The following is a 22,004-nucleotide window of genomic DNA, read 5'->3' on the forward strand; positions in this document are numbered from 1 at the left end:
TAGTCTAACACTACAAAACAAGACAAAAACACGACTTTTTGAAGTCTCCCCTCACAGCCTATGCCAAACCCAATACTAGTTTGAATATGGACGTCTTTAAGGGTGGGTTCCCCTGGGTTTATTGCGCATGCCATCTACTACCTTTATTACTTTCTCTTGCCCGTACTTTTACTCTCAACATGCACTTTCAAGTCGTCTTAAGATATCTTCTAAATTCATTTATAAAATATTTTATTTATTTTTAAATGTATTGAAAATAGTTTAAATGATTATTTAAGAAGATATAATTTTAATTTACTTTTTTCAATGTAATTTAAAATTAAATTTTATTAACTTTTGAAAGCCTTGCCTTAGCGGGGCACACAAGTCCCACATCTTTTATATACATTTATTAAAATGGTGTTTATATAGACATATTAGAGCCGAAATAAGATGGATAGGTACGCATGCATGAGGTTACCTATAAATACTACGTATGATTGCAGAGGAAGTCACTCATTCAATCTTGCTTTGTTTTTCAAAATTCTCTCTACCTGACTATTTAATTGCTTCATTCTTCTTAAATCTTTGGGGAGATATAAATCCACAAAATATCCTTAAGGATAGGGATATTTACGCCTCGAGCCGCCATTCTAACTTCCTAAACCTCTGATTTCTAACATTTAATCCCTTAATTTGTAAACTTTTTAAATTTGCTCCCTATTTTTTTTTTTGCCATATTAGTTCCCGAATTTGATTTTTTTTTTAATTTGCTCCATGAACTTAGATTCCATTAAGGTTTGATTATGTAGCACTCTAAGATTGTGTCACTTTATCACTTGAAAATTAAAAATATATATATAATTTAAAAATAAAAAACATTTTAGAACATTTTTGAGTGATAATGTGACAATCTCAAAGTGTCATGTCATTATACCTTAATGAAATCTAAGTTCATAAACCAAATTAGAAAAAAGTTGTAAAGTTTTGACACTCATGTGGATAAGAAAAGTTCTAAGACCAAGGTAGAAAAATTTGCCAACTTCAAGGACTAATTATTGTTTTATCTCAAAAAGAAAAAGAAAAAAAAATGAAAATGAGACAGTGAGGGTAAGAAATTGGTGAAAAAGGAAAAGAAATGGAAATAATTTATCATTCCTAAAAAAATCGGGTTGATGGTCGAACCGATTGGACCATCGGTTTTTGTTCAATCAATTCAACCATTACAAAATTAAAAATTTATAATTTTTTTTTAAAAATTAACAGAAAAATCATTCAAAACAAATACACATAAATAATAATAGAAAATATAAACATTCATTTTATAAATAATAAAAAAAAATTATGTGTATTTGTTCGTGAGGTAGTCACTTATTAGAGGTGCTCATGGGCTGGTTGGCCCGGCCCGGCCCGACGGCCCACTCGAAATATGGGAGGGTTTGGGTAAAAATATAGGCCCGAAATATGGGCTTGGGCAAAAAATGAGGCCCGTTTAGAAAGCGGGCAGACCTCGAGCATCACTTTTTGGCCGGCCCTACTGCCCCTTAGATATAATAAATATATTTATTTTTTAATTTTTTTAATTTTAAAATATTTTTAAAATACTTTTTTATTATTTTTTAATTTTAAAATATTTTTAAAATACTTTTTTTAATTTTTAAAATAAAATTTTGGTATTTATTAAAAAAATGGGCCGGGCCGGGCTCGGGTTTATGATTTTTTTCTCGGGCCAGGCCTGGGCAAAATTTCAGGCCCATATTTCGGGCCGGGCCAGGCCCAGGCCTAGGACCCGGGCCAAAATTTTTTATGGGCCGGCCCGAACCCGACCCGGCCCGGCCCGGCCCATGAGCACCTCTATCACTTATGTGTTCTGTGCTAATTTTGTGGATCTGGACATCTGCTTAAGCGACTACCTCACGAACAAAGTAATAACGAATGTTTATATGCTTTGTCCTTTTGTGGTGCATCTGGTCTTCGGTGAGATGTATAACACTTTGATTACCACAATACACGACAGTTGTACCTTTTTCATTAACCATTTCACTAAACAAGTCTCTTAACCAAATTACTTCATTCACAGCTTCAGTGATTTTCATGTATTTTGCTTCAGTACTCGATAAGGCCATTGTGGCTTGAAATGTAGCTCTCCAACTAATGGCAAGTAGCCTATGAGAGACCTCTTCTGATCTAAGTCTCTTGCATAATTCGAGTCCACATAATTGACTAAATACTTTGAGCTTCTTCTGAACTCTAAGCACATACTTGAAGTACCCTGTAAATATCTGAAAATCCACTTGACTGCCTGCTAATGTAATTTGTCGGGTTTGGCCATGAATCTACTAACAACACTAACAACATGTGAAATATCAGGGCGTGTACATACCATTGCATACATTAAACTTCCGACTGCGCTTGAGTAAGGTACTCTTGACATGTACCTTTCTTCTTCTTCTTTTTGTTTGTGGTGAATCTGAATTTGAGAGTTTAAAATGTGCAGCTAAATGGGTGCTTACTAGTTTAGACTCTTGCATCTCAAATCGCTCAAGGATATACTCAATGCACCTTTGTTGTGACAAGAATAATTTCCCGGAACGTGCGTCTCTTGAAATTTTCATCCCAAATTTTTTTTGACTGCACTAAGATCCTCCATCTCAAACTTAGAGTTAAGCATGATTTTGAGTCATTCAATTTCTAAAAAATCCTTACTCACAATTAACATATCATCAACATAACGAAAAGTTGTTTTTCCGTGATGTTTTGATGTTATTTTTATGGTGTGTTCAAAACATCAGGAAAACAAATTTTTGGTCTAGTGCCACTATTATTAAAAGATAATATTAAAATACTTGATTGTGGTAATATCATATATAACTTAACAATAATTCCAGGTATGATTTGAAGATAATACGAACTAAATTCCTTAAAAAATATAATAGAACTAATCTAATATATATACAAAAGCAAGTTTCTCACCAAGTTAGCCAAGCTTGTTTATGTAGCACAGTTCTTACAATGCCAAGTGGTAATTTAATTTATTGACAAGTGATAATAAATACACTATTTATACATTTTTTTAGTATTATGCATGTTTTATGATCTATGTTCGGGGTTCGTGACTATCCCTCTTAATAACGTTGTCTTCAAAGTTCGAATCTATATTCTCCTTTTAAGAATATAATTTACCTTATTATTGCACTCAACCACTTATTAATTATTTATGCATCTTTATTCCATAAAAAACTCAATATAGTTGAGTAATGCATAATAATTCAAACCCATTAATTCAAGCTATTATGATATATTAGTATATTAAAAAATCTATCATTTGTTTCCATATGAAATGTAAAAAATAAATATGAACTGTAAAATTTAGAGGTGTTTATGGGTTGGGCGGCCCAGCCCGACGGCCCGCCCGAAATATGGAAGGATTTGGGTAAAAATATAGGCCCGAAATATGGGTTTGGGTTAAAAAAAGAGACCCGTTTAGAAAACGGGCTGGCCTTGGGCACCACTTTTTTGGCTCGGGCACGGCCTGGCCCCGCCCGAATATAATATATATTTTTATTTTTTAATTTTAAAATATATTTTTATTTTTTAATTTTAAAATATTTTTTAATTTTTTATTTTTAAAATAAATTTTTGATGTTAATTAAAAAAGGGCCAGGCCCGGGCTTAGGAATTTTTTCCCGGGCTGAGCCTGGACAAAATTTCAGACCCATATTTCGGGATGGGCTGAACCCGGGTCTAGGATGCGGGCCGAAATTTTTTCTAGGCTCGACCTGACTCATGAACACCTCTACTGTAAAATAATGAAGTAATGTTTCCGGCAATGTTTATTTATTTCTTTTTTTAACAAAATACCTGACATCGACTTTTATCATAAAAATTAGTATATATATTAGAACTATTCCTTTTCGTGGTATAGACTTTCAATCCAAATAATTCTTGACTATTATTATTTATTTCTTTTTTATTATAGAAAAGTAATATTTTTTAATGTATTGATTAATATATATTAGATTTTGCTATAAAATTCTACTACTTTTCATTTCGAAAATGATTCTAATTTTCAAACAATGATTTTTATAAAAATTAAAAATAATATAACATATTAAAGTAAATACACAAAGGCAGTCCATGAATCAAACAAGCATGTTTGACATTTTAACATTATATGAAAATTTATAATAATGGTAATTTGACTATATTTTGATTAATGAACCAAATTTTATATTTAAGTGCTTCATCTTGTCTATAAATAGTAAGAGAAGACAAATGTAAGTTTGTGTTGACTTTTCTTTTATTTATAATCTTCCACATTGTTTACTTTTTTTACGGTACAGTTGACATTAAAATTTGTCACCCATTTACACATCTTATTTTAAGATTTGGAGAATTGGATAATGGAAAAAGAAGACGATGGGTGATGAAAACGGATCTATCCAACATTCATCATTATCTTGTTTCCTAATTTATTTTATTTCACTTTTAAATATTACCTTAATTAAAGTAAATTCATCAATTCATTTAATGAATGAAATCATACAATTCATAAAAAAATAATAATAAATACTGGTCGTAAATAGTGAATGACAAACATAACAAAAACTTTAGTCTTAGCATTAATAGAACATTATAATACGTTGACAATTGACTTTGTCACAACTCAAGCACGACATATCTGGAGTGATTGCAAGCACTTAATATGATAAGGAAATTAGCCTCGGAGGCCCAAAGTGGCGAGCAAAAATCGACAAAAGAATTGAGCATTCACCAAATTAGAGAAGAGGACAACAAAACCATCCCTAAAATCACTTGTAAAATTAAGATTACATGCATAAGCAAGACTAAAAAACGCGCTACAAGAGCAGATAAAAACTTCTAAAACTGAAGACTTATAGATAAGGAAAAACCAAACAAAAAATATATAAAACTTAATGCCGAAACCCTTTTTTGGAAGTCGATTTTTTATTTTTTTATTTAAATGAAAATGGAGTCACCACCAATTCTTTTTATTAGGTGTGATTGGATCACCTTGAAATTTAATCATTTTAATAAAAATTTTATTAAAACGATAATGTTCGATCTACAAAATTGAAGAAGTGGGTTCGGGAGTTAGTTACCTATGAGAAAAAAATAATACTCTCATAATGCCCAAAATTAGTACCTAATTGATTACTTGATGTCTTAGTGTCGAGAATTGAAAATTTGATGAGAATTTAAAACACGATCCCTCTTTGCATAATGTTATTTGATTAATATATTGCTTAACTAAATTAAATTTAATAGAAAAAGCCTTATTTCGAGTTCATCGAGAAGAAAAGACCATGCCTCGTAAGTTAGGACATGATCCTCGAAAACCAGAATAATTGCTATTTGATCATTACCTAAATCTTGTTTTTCGTTATTTTAAATAGGATATTCGATTACTTCGGTTCCAGGAATATGCCATACTCCGTAAGTTAGGAGCATGACTCCTCGAATCTCCAAAATAATGAACATTGCCTCGGTTTTAAATATTTCCTATACATTAGATAAAACGAATGTAACTTTTAAAACGATATATATATTTAATTTATTTGGGCATAGTGTAAAAATGGGTAAATATATTTTAACATGATAGCATAGTGATTAGCAAAATAAAGTAAAATAGTAGTGGGTAAAAATGAAATGATGATATAAAAATAAATAAATAAAGAAAGAAAGAAAGAAAATAAAAGGTAAACTAAAAAATACTATGCTAGCGAATAATAATAATGCAACTATAATAATAATACATCAATTTATAGTAATAATAGCGATAATCATGTCATGATTATTATCATAATACTAATATGAATAATAATAATAACAAGGATAAAATAAAAATGCATATAAAAAGGAAATATAAATAACATGAAATTTAAATGTTAAAACAAAAGATATAGTAAATAAATAGGCAAAATTAAATAAATGAGGTATTAAATTGAATTTTAAATGAAACTTGAAGCATGAATTGTGAAATAAACAACGAAAGGGGAAATAAATGACTAAATTGAAAATATAACAAAATTTAATGCCTAAATTATAAGAAAACATGATATAAAAGAATTAAATTAAAATGAGATAAAATGTACAACGACCTAAAAGGCAATCATCCCATTCACATTCACACGTGACATTCCCACAAATGGTCCATAGTGGGTCGAAGGACTCAATTGCACAAGAGTAATATAAAAGAGCAAAAATAGAAATTAAATAATGAACTGTAGGACGAAATTGGAAAATAACAAAAAAGTGGGAGGGTCAAAGAAGCAATTAGACCCTCCCATTGAAAACGCGCGGATCCTAAGGGAATCCTGGTCGGGTCATCTGGTTGTGTTTAAAACGACGTCGTTTTAGGGATTCTAGAGCCTGGCCAAAACGAAGTCATATCCTGGTCCTTATATATACCAAAAAATTCTAAAAAAAATCATTTTTAAACCCATTTAAAAAAAAAACTTTGGGCCCTTTTTTTTTCTCTCCTCCCTTCCCCTATCTGGCTCTAGTGCCGGCGAGTTTTTGCTGTGGCCACCAGTCATCGATGACGAAGACTGCTGCCTTCGGTGGTTGGAGATTGCAAAAAAGTTATATTGCCCCTGACTTCTGGGGAATCTGGATCTTGGGTCAAAATCCCTAGATCCGATCAAAGTTTAACAACAAAAAAAGGACCTTTTCGATTTCTAGTCATCCTCCGACGGGCCCTAGGCAAACCCTTAAGGGTTCGGCTGCCTTCTAGGCTAGAGGAGACTCCGACGACCGTGGTAAAGGTAAAAATGAACCTTTCGTATTCTTTTTTAATATATATATGCGATATTCGAAAAAATCAAAAAAAAGAAAGATACATTTTTAAAAAAAAAAACTGTTGTAGTTTCTTTCTGTATTTCTTATGTATGTGTAAAAAATTACATGCCATTGTTATAGCTTTTATAGCCGATTACATAATATTCGATTTTTTTTACTTTTCTGTCGTTTCTGTATTTTGTTCTTTGTTCCTTTTTTCTTCTTTGCAAGTATCCATGGCAAGGTCAACGATGATAGGGAGTCGCACCCTTGCCATTTCGATGAAACGATGGCAGGGGGCAGTCCTCGGGCGACGTATCCACTGACATGGCCAGGAGCAGTGGTGCTTAGGGGATAGAGGTGGCTAGGGTTTCTGTTAGTTTTTAGGCTTTTGGGCTTTAGTAGATTTGGGTTAGGTTTGGGCTTGTAATTTGGGCCAGTATGTTTGTTTATAAATGGACTTTATTTATTTTTGTTTTTGTTTGGGATTTTATTTTATTTGTTTGGGCCGGATAAAATTGTCCCGTTGCAACTGCCCCTCTTTGCTCATTGTCATGTAACGAGAAGGAAGCAAAGACTTTGAAAGAGTACCAATTTTGTCCAGTCTCGCTGAATCTCGACTTCTCTGGTGCTTCTCTTTTTCAAATAGCCCAGACTCCCAATCTATTGGTTACTCTACTTTACTGCATCCGCTTCGCTACAACTTTAAGAAGGTAGGATTTAGTATCACAGTTTCATCTTGCTCCATTGCAACTTCAATGAGATAAGATTTGTAGTTTCATTCCAAACCATTGCAACTTCAGGGGTATGGGAATTATAGCTTTAATTCAATCCACTGCAATTTCATGGATATAGGATTTGTAGCTTCATTTTGCTCCACTGCAACTTTTGGGAGATAAGATTCACTACGGTAACCTCAATCTGACCTACTACAATTTCAGGGGTATGGAATTTTTAATGGTAGCTTCATTCTAACCTACTGCAATTTTAGGGGTATAGGAATTGTAGCTTCAATTTAATCCATTGCAACTTCATGGATATAGGATTGGTAGCTTCATCTTGCTCCACTGCAACTTTAGGGAGATAAGATTTGTTAGGGTAGATTCAACTCGACCCACCGCAACTTCAGGGTATATATTTGTAGCTCCATCTTTCTCCACTGCAACTTCAGCGAGATAAGATTCGTCATGGTAAATTCGATCCAACCCATTGCAACTTCAGGGGTATAAGATTTGTAGTTGTAGCTTCATTCCAACCCACTACAACTTCTGGGGTATAGGAATTATAGATTCGATCTGATCCACTACAACTTCAGGGATATAGGGAGATAAGATTCGCTATGGTAACTTTAATCCGACCCACTGCAATTTCAGGGATATAGAATTTGTAGTGTTTCATTGGTCTGTTACACTACTTTTCTAGGGAACAAGACCTGTAGAAGCTATATACTTATGTTTTGCCAAGAAATTAGGATGTTATGATTAGAATAAATGAAATTCCCCTAACTAGATGTATATGAATGATGAATGCGTTATGTCATTTTTTAGAATGGTTTTTCTTTTTAGTGCTTAGGTTGACATTGCTCGTTATTCGTCAAGATTCTATCACTGGTGTGTTACCATGCTTTCTTGTTCAGACCTGATATCTTTGACAGGAAACCGAAAGAAGTAATCACAATTTAGACTATTCGTTCCTAGATATTTCCAACCCTTAAATTTGGTTAGTTCTAACTAGTGGTCCTGTTTCAGGGCCTTGTACTATTTAGAAACCTTTCAGAGCAATATGTAGAAATCCTTTTACTTGAATATTGTTAGTCCATTAATTGTTATTTCAATGTAAAAATGCTTGAAAAAGGTCGTAACAATGGACAAGATTAAAATTTATTGAGAGAAAAGCTCGAAATGAAAAGATTAATCAAAATAGCAAACATTGCCAAAACACAAAGTGAGTAAGATGAAATTAGGTGCCCTAAATTTCACAGCATTAGCTTCTCTGCACAAACTTCTTGAGGACCATTTTGAGCTTGATATGTGTCTAAGAGGTTTAGAGTACTTTGTTGATGCCCCAAGATACAATGTTTCTCCTTCTTATTACTTCTGAGGGGGCAAGAATACCACAAGCTGCATCTTCGACTAAAATTTGAGCCGCCCTTTTCCAAGTTTTCAATTCAAAACCCCTTTGGTCTCAAGGAGCCCTTTGTGGGTTTTTGCCTTGGCCACTCAACGAGAGCACCATTTTTTTAGGTAAAGTATTTCTTGACTAAATCTGAATTCACGGGATTGGGTAGGTTTTTGCCATCCATCTAGGTGAGAATCAATGCTCCTCTAGAAAAAGTTTTCTTTACCACATAAGGTCTTTCCCAATTCGACATCCATTTTCCTCTGAAGTTTTTTTGTATGGGAAGGATCTTTTTAACACCAAGTCCCCCTCATAGAACTCTCTAGGGCTGACCTTTTTATCATAAGCTTGCATGATTCGTTTTTGGTACATCTGACCATGATGGATAGCTCTTAGCCTCTTCTCTTCGATCAAGTTCAACTGATCATATTGAGATTGGATCCATTCCGCTTCATCTAAATTCAACTCTGATAAAACTCGGAGAGAAGTAATCTCGACTTCAATGGGCAAGATTGCCTCAATTCCATAAACCAATGAGAAAGGTGTTGTCCCAGTGGAGGTTTTGACAGACGTTCGATAAGCATAGAGGGTAAATGGTAACTTCTCATGTCAATCTTTATAAGTCTCTGTCATTTTCCCCACGATCTTCTTAATATTCTTTTTGACTGCCTCCACTGTACCAATAATTTTTGGGCGATATGGTGACGAATTGTGGTGTTTGATCTTGAATTGACCACAGACCTCCGCTATCGTGCTGTTGTTCAAATTTAATACATTGTCAGATATGATCTCTTCTGGCATTCCATATCGACATATGATCTCTTTCTTCAAGAATTTGCTAACTGTCAACTTTGTGATATTGGCATAAGAAACGACTTCTACCTACTTGGTGAAGTAGTCGATGACCACAAATATGAATTGATGCCCATTGGAAGCTTTTGGGGAGATCGACCCAATGACATCCATGCCCCACATAGAGAAAGACCATGGAGAAGTCATAACATGAAGAGGTGAATGAGGCACATGAATTTTGTCTCCATAAATTTAGCATTTATGACATCTCTTAGCATAATTGATACAATCCCCTTCCATGGTGGACCAATAATATCCGGATCTCATGATTTGCTTGGCTATTGTAAAACCATTAGCATGTGTTCCCAAACACCCTCATGGATTTTCCCAAGATTTTCTTATTCTCAACAGCATCCACACATCTTAGTAGCACCTGATCATTTCTTCTTTTGTATAGGATCTCTCTATCTAGGACATACGCGTTGGATTACAATAATTTTCTCCGATAAAATTACAAATGAATTACAGTAACTTTCTCCATTATTATCTGACAATTATTCAATTTCAACATTGAATATGTAAGAATCCATTCCTAAAAACAAGAATTTTAGGTCAAGTGGTTCCTCCGTAATTCAAGATAGTAATTGATTAGTTTCATTACAATAATTATAAGTCACATACTTTGTGGTTCTTGTGTAATTCAAAAACATAAATGATTAATTTCACTACAGTAATTTTTACTTTTAGGCCACCTTCTCCTTGACTTGTTAATCCAATGGACAATCTAAACCAATAACTGCTCTTTTGTGATATAAAATAAAAAGTTATTACATTTGTAGTTAGTCTTTTTTTTTTTGGTTTTAAGTGTAGATTTAATATTTAATTTGGTATTTTTTCCTAATTAAATATTTATGCTTTATTAGGGTATATGTGTTAAATATTTATCGGGTCATATGACGCCATTTGATTTGGATACTAAATTAAGCAAGAAAGTTAAACTTAAGTACTAAATTGGGACAAATTGGTGGATTAACCCTCACATAAACAATTCAAAACTAAAAAAAGGAAAAAGAAAATTATCTTAAAAATCTAAAATTTGGAATATATATAGTTAAAAAATTTTAAATTTTTTTATTATATAATGGATGTGCATTAGGTTAAGAAAAAATATTCTACATATTTTTATTACAAATTGGATGCCTATTAGAATAAAAAGTTTGATATAGTTTAGGACTCTAATATCTAATAAAAGTAGAGTTTTACACTATTTATATTTCTTATGTTTATAAATATAAATTTTAGAGAAGCACAGAAAATATCGTGACGAATAAATAAAACATACTTCCCTCTTTATTCTTTTGATTATTGATCCTTTTATTTTATACAATGTTATTAGCACAATTCCCTTTTTATTTTTTCCTTAAATTCTCTCGAAAAGATTAGTGAGACTGCAAAGAAAGAAAGTTTATGGATAAAATCTCACAACAAAAAGATTTGGGAAAACAAAGAAACATTAAAAAAAAAGACGATAAACTCTAAGATCAAATGCCAAAGTTAAGAGCTTGCTTCTTCAACCACTCGTCCCTTTTAAGAACTATCATATTAATGGAAGAATTTTGGAGATTATATTGTTAGGAATCGTTAAATGAATTAAAAAAATATTCTGAACCTACCACTATCGAAAAGAAGAAAAACAAGATTCAAGAAGACTAGCACATCACGATTGAAGTAAAAAATAAAAGGAAATATATTCAAGGTGTCAAGAATTATTTCTTGGAGGGTTAATTAGAGGCATTAATTGAATTTGTTGGGAGGTTCAGTTGAACAATTATCTTCTATCCATATCCACTTTTAATTTTTGGTTTTAAATATTTGTTCTTTGTTTTAAAAAATTTGTTTTAGTTGCTTTTTTCTTTGTTTTCTTAAATCTATTTGGTCTGCTGCCCTTATCACTCTTACTTCTTTTCAATTTGAAATAATTTGTTTCTATGCATCATAACAGGAAATGGTCATATTTTAAAATTTTTTTCCTTTTCACTTTTCTTTTCTCCAAACCACCTTTAAATTTTATTTTACTTTTACTTTTTCACTCTCTTTTTATCTTTTTACTTTTTTTCACTCAACCAAATACCACATTACTGCTACTTGTTTTCCTGCTTCAAGTACATACAAATTAATACTAAAATAGTACCTTAATGGCTCTAGCTAATCAGAAGTCGAAGCCGGTCTCCACAAAGTCCCAAATAAATCCGAAGTTGTTTTGAGCTAGTAGACTTGTTTTTAACTTGGGATTCCTATGGTTATGGTTTGGGCAACAAGCAAGGAGCGTTGGATTTGAAACAATGAACAAAGAATGTGAGTAACCGATTACCAAAAGACGGAGAAAAAAACAGCAACAAGAAAAAGAAATCCAAGTGAAGAATCATCTAAGAAAGAGATCTCCTTGTTCGAGTAGGAGATGGTTCGATGGTTTGAATGTTCCAACGGTGTGTAACAGCCTTAAATGATGCTTTCTTGAAACCTAAGAAACGAGAAAACAACAAAGAAACTAAGTAAACTGAAAATAACAACAATGACAAAAAAATAAAGAAATTTAAAATTAGGGGTGGAAGATGGAATAGATAAATTGATAGAAATCTTAAGTAAAAATAAAAACAAGAATTGAATATTGCAAAACAAATACTCCAAAGAGTGCTTTTATTAATCAAATTATCAAAACATATTATGTAATGAATAATGAAAACAAATTGAACGAATTGAACGAAAAACAAACTCCTAATTGGCTAAAAAGATTTATACTCTCCTTGTCAACTAAGAAATACAAAACTTCTAAACGATTTAAAATATTTAAAATATCCTAAAAATTGAAATAAATAAATACAAAAATATAATAATAAATACAATATTGAACATATATATAATCAAAATTAAACCTTAAAATCGAACCCAATATGTCTTAAATACAGATCAAGGCGCAAAACTTGTAATTCCTGTAATAATCTCATCTAAAAATTCTGTTCCACAATCTTCACTAAAATTACTATAACTTGAGCTCTTGAACTCAAAATCAAGTGATTCAGATTACATTTCAAAGCTAAGAGATAACTCTTTCATTGGTAAGAAGACATCTCAACTCAAAGCTGCTTGGATTCTATCCAAAAATGCCAATTGATTTTTTAGAGTAAAAAATTGACAACTTTGGCAAATTTAAATTAATAAATTTCACCCCATCTAACCCCATCTATACATATGTATCAGCTTTCATTCGCTGAAAGGGAAAAGAAGTTGCATTTAGTAGATTGTTATCTGTGCAAGTATATAATATAGTAATATAAAAACAGACAAAACCATCTTCCAACAGTGTATTTGGAGAATGGATTTGAAGTGTATTAATTGAGCAAGATATTATTTGTATCAATCACCGAACTAAATGGCTGGATAGAATTTCTTTTAACAGTTAATGTTTGGTGTCTATATACAATAATTATGTTGACCTATATGAGTGTAAAGCCAGAATAATATTTTAAGAGGACCGAATGAAATTTTAATTTTTTATAGTTTATAATTTTCTCAACAATCAACTTGCAGCCATTTCCAACGACAGCGACTTTGGGAATCCAGATACCTAAAGAAGAATATACATATGATGATTGTTGGTAGAGAACAATAAAAAACTTCAAAAAGATGCATAGTTTTGGAATCTTTGAGTTAGTGGGTTGGCCGTCCTATTCCAATGTGTGGCTCACATTCCTGGTGCTTTGCTTTTAGTTTTAGATAGAGGGGCACAACAAATTGCACAATTTGATGATGGCGACCACAGTTCCAAGATATGAAGACTAGTCTTGAAAGAGTGATTGAAGCCAAATTAAGTGACCATATCATATGTATCATATATATACACTAGTGTATCATGTAATTAAGGTAAGTGACCATATCATATGTATCATATATATACACTAGTGTATCTTGTAATTAAGGTAATTGTTTAGGTGAAAATATATAAAAGTGTAAAAATTGTAAAAATGTTTTGTGATTAAAGTATAATAATATTTTTAGGTGAAAGTGGTCATAAACACTTGTTTCATCTTTTCTAAATATTATTAAAATAAATATACTTAATAATATTTTTAAATTATAATATTAATCCTTATTAAATTTTAAACGTTACATTTAATTATTAAATAACCGCTAATTAGTAGAATAATGTTTTTCTAATAATATCATTATAAGTTCTGATGGCTTTTTCTTATTCATTTGCCGCCAGGGCTCGTTCTCAATTCATTTCACATGTTGTCACAGATTGCATTTAAATTCCATTTATCCATTTACAAAACATTTAATCAATTCTCATGTTTATAAAACTATTAACTAGACACGAAATCAAAACATGTACATGAATCCGTCACCCCGGGTTGCTTACCAACGATGACGCTGTACTTGTACATAATGACATCCCGGATTGCCCGACAATAATGATTTTCTCAGTTTGAACAATCTATCACCCTAGATTGCCCAGCAACGGTGAATCTATGTGAACAATTTACCACCTTAGGTTGCTCGACAATGATGATTTCCAATCAATAATCTGACCCTATGACATGACAATTATATCTGACTCGGCTTGAACAACTAATAAGATAACCAAATTTCTGAATTCATTTTAAACAATTCAAATAATACTTTATCATATCTAATTAATCATAAATTCATAATATAATACAACATGTTTCAACTCAAATTTCATATCAATTATCAATTATCAATCAAATTATAAAACTTAAATTCTATTCAATTTAGTCCCTATCTTGGTAATTGATATCAACTGAAGTAATTCAATTAAAAAATCCAGCAAAAACTCACCTCAAAACCTTATAATACAAAATGATATGTATATACAAAATATAATTGGTTCCCAAATCATAGAAATACAAACTGAAATTTCGAGCTATTTGTCGTCGACTTTCGATTTTCCTCTGATTCTCGACGATTTTGTGTCAACGTTAGCTAAATAAAATCATAAAACATATAGTATTATTGAGTTCCATTCCAATCAGAACCAATCACAAATCAAACATATTTTACAATTTATTCAATTTAGTCCCTAAACTTGGGACAAACATAACTTTCAATCCAAAGTTTCGGATTGAAATCCAATTTCACAATTACTCATTAGGGACCTCATATTTCTTATTCCTACTGAAATTTCATGTCAATTTTACCTTTTATTCAATTTGGCCCCTAATGTACGAAACTAACAATTAAGCTTTACAATTTAGTCCTTTTCTTAAACTAAGCTTAATTTCTACTAATTTAACACCTAAAACATTCAATTCTCAACAATTATATCTCATAAAAACTTTATTACTCGATCAAACTGATCCTTGGATTAGCTTAATTAAACTTTCAAGATTAAAAAATCTATAAAATCAAAGAAAATGGATAGGGACTTACTTAAAATTAAAGCTAAAAGATTAGAAACCCTTAAAATGGCATCCTACACTCTTATTCTATATTTGGCTGGTTGGATAAGATGATATCTCATCTCTCCTTCCACTTACATTTTTTTATAGTTAGATTATGGCTTAAGTAACTTAATTTAATCATTTTTATCTTAATTAAACAAAATTTGTTTAATTAGTTAATTAAAATCATTACCATCCACTACTTCATACTTAAACATGGTATAATTATTGTTTTGAATTGATTAATTACAATTTAAGTCCCTAAGTCATTTCCTAATTAAACATCTATAACTATTAGAATTTATAATTTAGTCCTTGGGCCTTAATTAACCACAAGTTTGGCTAAATTGACCATCTAAAATTTAATTCACCTCCATAAATACCTTTATTTAATATTTTCGGACCTGATCTATGGAAACAAGGTCTCAAAACCATAAATTTTGATACCACTAGAAACTGAGTTATTACATTATTTTTCCTAATGTCTTTCATTTGCAAAAGTGCTTTAGATGTAACTTTTAACTTTTAAAATCCCATCTCTTATTACAATAGCTTAACCTTTAGAATTCAAGGTTCTCAAAGAGATGAGATTATTTTTCAAAGTAGGTACATATCGAACATCAGTTAGAAACCTAGTTGATCCATCCTATTTTTTAGTCGTATTGAACCTATCCCAACTATTTTACGGGCATTCTTATTACCCATATAAACAACTCCTCCATCTAATTCCACTAAATTGAAGAATCATTCTCAATTAAGGGACATGATAAGTGCAACTTGAATCCATTATCCACTCGTCTGAAAAGGACGATGATGACAAAACAATAAATGATATTTCAAAATTACTAGTATCTCGCTTTACAACACATGCATCTAATGCATTCTTGTCTTTCATCTTCTTCAGCTTTGGAAAATCTTTCTTTCAATAACCTTTCTCATGAAAAAGGGCATATTCATCTTTTCCAAGTTTGGTTTTTTTACTTTAATCTCCCTCTTATTTATGTCTTTTTTCTTTTCAAGCAACGTTGTACTAATTATTCTTACTTCCTTTCTTAGTTTTCTTCCTGAGGTCATAACTTTACAAAGCATCAATTACTTCATTAAATGTTACCTTATCCTTTCTATAAAGTAAGGTTGTTTCAAGATATTCAAATTCATTAGGAAGAGATGATAGCAACATTAAAATCAATTCTTCATGTTTGAAGATTTCATCTAAGCTTAGTTAGTCTTCCAATAATTGATTAAAAGTTGTTATGTGTTCATTCATAGTGGTGTCGGTTAATATTCAAACCTAAATAATCTTTTATTCATTTAGAGACAATTTTGACTACTTTTCTTTAAAAAATTTCCTCCAATATCCACAAATCGTATGTAGAAGTTTTATTCTTGAAGTTATACTTTTGCTTTTTAGAAAGACAAGATCGAATAGTAACTCATGCCAAGCGATTGATAGTATTTCATTATTTCTCCTCCACTTTTTTGGGTTTTTCTTTTTCAATAGTGATGTCTAAACCTTGTTGAAACAAAGTGCCGCCTTGCCACATGCCGAGATGGCTAGTTCCATCAAACAACTCTGCCAAAGACTTTGTTTTTGAAATTATTGTCCTCATGGTTGAAGAGATTGACCATGACTTCAATGTCATTTCAACACCAACTAACAATATTCAATAGTAATCTCTTGATACTGGAATAATGAGAATAGTTCAAGAACAGTGCACCAAGTAAGTTCCTATGGAGGAGAGGTGAGTCGTAAAGACACTTTTAATTACCAAGTCTTTCCTAGTGAGAACTTTTGCTAGACATGCACTTTCGCACAACTACATTTCTATCTAGTAACCGAGCAACCATAGATAATCTCCAATTGTGAAAATTTCTTTTTCGATGTGAAAGATGAGAAAATGTTGCAACCACAATGCATACTAAGAAAATTAGAACATCACCAAGACTCAAATACCCATTGTTCGGGACACCAAGTAATATCCCACATGATTGTAGTTTTAATGAACACCGATATCAAATTGGGAACACCAATACCAAATTGAAACTACCCAAACGTAGTGGATTAACCCGACAAATTACTATTAAGTATTAAATTGTGATAGAAAAATCAATAAATGCCAATCAAAGAAATAAAAGAAAGAACACACTAAATTTAGGAGGTTTAGCAAATTACCTATGTACTCAAATACTTAACACCATATGATAACTTCACTACTACCAAAAAAATTATTAACTAATGAAACCCTTAGTTAAAAAGATACCTTAGGCATACTAATGTATACACATATAAGAAGGAAAACAAATTTTGAGATGATATCTTAGTGGAGGCTCAAAGCCTTTATATACAGTGGATGAGAGGTGGCATACTTTTAGTACCCTCACAATGTGGGATTCCCCGAGCCAATAACCAATAGTTTTCACTAAAAGTGGAAGGGAAATAAAAGAAGTGTTGCATACCATTAAATTTCGAATTTCACATTGATATTATTTAGTTAAAATCCATTCTTTAGAAGTTGAAACCCTCTTACTATCTTATTTTAACATTGATATTTTAGTTGAATTGAAAAGTGAAGAGATAGAATGAAGGAATAGAAAAATAAGAAGAAATTAAATAAATTTTGAGTGTGCTTGATAGAAAAAAATGAAAGTAAAGAAAATAAAAGAGATGATCATTTTTCTATTCTAATGCATTGAAATGATAATAGGAAAAAATACGGAGATATGAACCAACCAAGCAAACAAATACACTTGTGAGAAGAAAATTATTCACCTTTTTCAGTTTTCTTTCTGTAAGTAGAGCTTAAAGTCGGTGTTTTAAAAAGAGGAACATGTTTGTTCTATGCATCGTTGTGTGCGAGAGTCACATGTATTTAGAAAAGAGGTTTGGAATTTATGTGTAGTAAGAGAATATTTTAAGTGTTCAAAGCAATTACATTCATAGTTTTTTTTCTAAGCAAAAATGGATTCTTGTACCACGGACTGATAATTACCCGCATCCAATGAGAGACTGTGAACCTTGCCTGGATTTTTCTTAATTTTTTCAATAAATACAAACTTTGAAGTTCAATTTAATAACTATTTGCATGTTCTTTGTGAATCGCATAAATTTGTTTTCCTCAAGAATTTTTTTTCCTAATGATAAAAATAAAATTATTTTACATTTTTAAAAGGAAAATGCGGGTTGAAGAGAAAACCATAAAACTAAAACATTATCTACGAAAACTGACATAGAAACTTAAAAAGAAAAAAACAACCACCTAATTTTAAAGTTTTGAACTGCAAACAGGGTAAGGACCCACATCATTTTTGTCACCACTGAAAACTTTTAAGAGATAATTTAGGTAGTATACATGAGCTGCCCGCACGATGTTAATACTCATCGACTCAAAAAAAATTCATAAGCTATAGTATGTAGTGATTAATCATATTACTAGGCAGCTCAGAGAGTGAGTGAGTTCTCCCAAATACTTCAAAGTATGGTTTCCTTGCCTAACGTGTCCTTCTCTGTGGAAATGCACAACAACAACCAGCAGCAGCAGCAAGACCTGGAGGATTCCGGTCGAACCGAGAGAGCTAAGTGGTTGATTAATTCACCGGAGCCTCCTTACTTATGGCAAGAACTTGTTAGTGGTATCAGAAAGAATGTGTTTCCTCATAGAGGAAACCACTCCTTAGGTGCCATGTCCTTCTTTCAAGCTCTATTTCCAATCCTCAGCTGGGGAAAGACTTATAATGCTTCAAAGCTTAAAGATGATTTCATGGCAGGTTTAACTCTTGCAAGCCTTAGCATTCCTCAGGTACAGATATAGCTCATTAGGATCTCTTTCTCTTTACATGTTTATCTTCCTTCCCTCTTTGTGTTCTTACTCAACACTGTATTTCGTGCAGAGTATTGGATATGCTAATATAGCCAAACTTGATCCACAATATGGCCTGTGTAAGTTTCATGAAGCCAAATATAAACTTTTTCTTTATGCTTTGATCCTCAATCTGAAATATTTCTTGTGTAGATACAAGCGTCGTCCCACCTCTTATTTATGCATTAATGGGGAGTTCAAGAGAGATAGCAATTGGACCAGTGGCTGTTGTTTCAATGCTGTTATCTTCGATCGTTCCAAACGTGGTGGATCCTGTAGTTGACCCCAGTGGATATAGAAAGTTTGTTTTCACTGTGACTTTTTTTGCTGGGACTTTCCAAGCCATATTTGGATTGTTTAGGTATTGAATCATGTTTTGAAGCGGGGAAGGATTTACATTTACATGTTATTCCCTCACTCAAGAAAACTTGCTATCTTATTCTGATATAACACACAACAGATTGGGGTTCCTAGTGGATTTCCTTTCACATGCTGCAATTGTTGGATTCATGGCGGGTGCAGCCATTGTCATAGGCCTTCAACAACTGAAGGGATTATTTGGATTGAACCACTTCACTACTAAAACAGACGTGGTATCAGTCTTGGGATCGGTTCTCAAATCAGTTCCACATGAAGTAAGTTGTAAAATAAGGCAAATCCCACAAAAATTCCAACCATCAAATGTTATATCTCAGCCTTTTCTGCCATTTTTGAACAGTGGCATCCTCTGAATTTCAGCCTAGGTTGTCTGTTTCTAGTATTCCTCCTGGTTGCCAGGTCTATAGTAAGTAACCAAATCCTTGCTTTCTCATTTCATTAATTGTTTTTATTGTGGATTAATAAGTCACAAAAAAAGTTTGTCTGATTTTTTAGGGAAGAAGAAACAAAAAGCTGTTCTGGTTACCAGCAATTGCTCCTCTTTTATCAGTCATATTATCTACACTGATAGTATATCTTACAAAAGCTGATGAACATGGGGTGAAGATAATAAAACACTTAAAAGGAGGCCTAAATCCAAGTTCACTCCATCAATTACAGCTTAACGGACCGCATGTTGCACAAGCTGCCAAAATTGGACTAATTTCTGCTGTTGTTGCTCTCACTGTGAGAAACTATTCATCATCATCTCTTTTCTTTTCTATGGTAAAATCATAATCTAGGTTAGCTTGCTTAAGGTGATTCCATTCAAAACATTCATCATCTCAGGAAGCCATTGCAGTTGGTCGATCATTTGCTTCAATCAAAGGATACCATTTAGATGGGAACAAGGAAATGATGGCTATGGGCTTCATGAACGTAGCAGGGTCTTTTACTTCTTGCTATGTAGCTACTGGTAAGCTGATGAAGCCCATATACATTGTATCAAATTCAAATGTGCTTATGGAAGAAATATATTTTGTATGTATTGGCAGGTTCATTTTCTAGGACTGCAGTGAATTTCAGTGCAGGCTGCCAGACTGCAGTGTCGAACATAGTAATGGCCATTACAGTGGTAGTGGCATTGGAGTTGTTTACCAAGCTCTTGTATTACACTCCCATTTCCATCCTTGCTTCCATTATCCTCTCTGCACTTCCTGGACTTATTGACATCAATGAAGCTTACTATATCTGGAAAGTCGACAAATTAGACTTCCTAGCTTGTCTTGGCGCCTTCTTCGGCGTCTTGTTCGTATCTGTGGAAATCGGTCTTCTAGCCGCTGTAATTTCCCATCATCTTCCTTGAATATCTTACTAAAAGTTCTAATGAAATGGTACATATTGAGTTTGTGTTCCTTGCCAACAAATATTGCAGGTAACTATCTCGTTTGCCAAGATAGTGTTGAACTCGATTCGACCAAGCGTTGAACAACTAGGAAGACTTCCTAGAACAGATACCTTTTGTGAGGTTAATCAGTATCCCATGGCTATTGAAAGTGAAACTCCAGGACTGTTGGCACTTGGAATAAATTCTGGCTTACTTTGCTTTGCCAACGCCAATTGCATAAGAGAAAGGTACGTGCAACTACAAAATTATGACCACTTTTAAGTAATGGCATCCAACATCAAACAATAAAAAAGAAAAGACTACAAAAAAAGACAGGTATCAATAACTTTTTCATCCCCATGTTTTAGAATAATGAGGCTCGTGACAGAAGAAGGTGGAACAAAAGAAACTGAAAAAGACACAGGGCAAATCTTAATCCTAGACATGTCCAGTGAGTTTCATCATCTTACAGATTAAAACACACACACACACACACAGACACTAGAGAATAGACTAATCGGGTTCCCTTTGTGACAGATGTGATGAACATAGACACTTCTGGGATTTTTGCACTTGAAGAACTTCACAACAATCTGGTTTCACTAGGAATAAAAGTAAGCTTATTGCAACGCGTTTGTGATCTATTACAACGCGTTTGTGATCTTTAGAACCATATAATTTATATAACTTTATATAAATTTTTGCAGTTGGCAATGGTGAACCTAAGGTGGCAAGTGATCCACAAGCTAAAAGTAGCAAAAGTTGTGGAGAAGATTGGAATAGAGTGGATTTTCCTTACTGTTGGCGAAGCTGTGGATGCATGCCTTGCTTCTAAACTGGTATAGCTTGCTAGGTTTTGGATTTTCGGTATCGGTTTTTGATGAAATTAACGTTAATCAAGAACTTTCAGTTGGAATATTTGAATAAAGTTTTCCTGTATATGCCAATACATTAGCCCTTGTGAAATCTAATAATTGGCTACTTTGATATTATTAAATCTGCCGAAAATGTGTTTTATTGTCTAATATATTAATTTAACTGTTGGATTGTAATACAAATATGAGAAGAGATTGTATGAAACTGTGATTTCACGTCATTTTTATCTCTTTCCGATAGGAGTATGACAAATTAGATTTTTCCTCTTGATTTTTAACATTTTCAGTTGGATTTGAATTTTTCATCAGGAAAAAAGCTGAAAAACAGGAGAAAAAATCTGATTTGTCATACTTTTATTGAAAAGAGATAATGATG

General features: G+C 32.4%; 1 protein-coding gene across 1 annotated transcript; it reads left to right on the forward strand.

Annotated features, from left to right (window-relative positions):
- The first annotated feature begins 18,479 nt into the window (after positions 1–18,479).
- LOC105771533 (low affinity sulfate transporter 3) lies at positions 18,480–21,778 on the forward strand. Its single transcript, XM_012592981.2, has 12 exons — positions 18,480–18,949; positions 19,041–19,089; positions 19,163–19,370; positions 19,470–19,644; positions 19,728–19,793; positions 19,883–20,113; positions 20,216–20,342; positions 20,422–20,708; positions 20,802–21,001; positions 21,122–21,204; positions 21,291–21,367; positions 21,461–21,778. Exons 1-12 carry the CDS (start codon positions 18,629–18,631, stop codon positions 21,596–21,598), a joined length of 1,962 nt encoding a protein of 653 aa, XP_012448435.1. The 5' UTR covers positions 18,480–18,628; the 3' UTR covers positions 21,599–21,778.
- Positions 21,779–22,004: the final 226 nt, after the last annotated feature.

This window comes from Gossypium raimondii, chromosome 6, assembly GCF_025698545.1.
Source record: "Gossypium raimondii isolate GPD5lz chromosome 6, ASM2569854v1, whole genome shotgun sequence".
Classification (NCBI taxonomy): Eukaryota; Viridiplantae; Streptophyta; class Magnoliopsida; order Malvales; family Malvaceae; genus Gossypium; species Gossypium raimondii.

Coding starts and splice junctions, on each gene's coding strand:
- LOC105771533 (XM_012592981.2), top strand. CDS start 18,629: ATGGTTTCCTTGCCTAACGTGTCCTTCTCTGTGGAAATGCACAACAAC. Junction 18,950..19,040: donor CAAGCCTTAGCATTCCTCAG/GTACAGATATAG, acceptor TATTTCGTGCAG/AGTATTGGATATGCTAATAT. Junction 19,090..19,162: donor TGATCCACAATATGGCCTGT/GTAAGTTTCATG, acceptor TTTCTTGTGTAG/ATACAAGCGTCGTCCCACCT.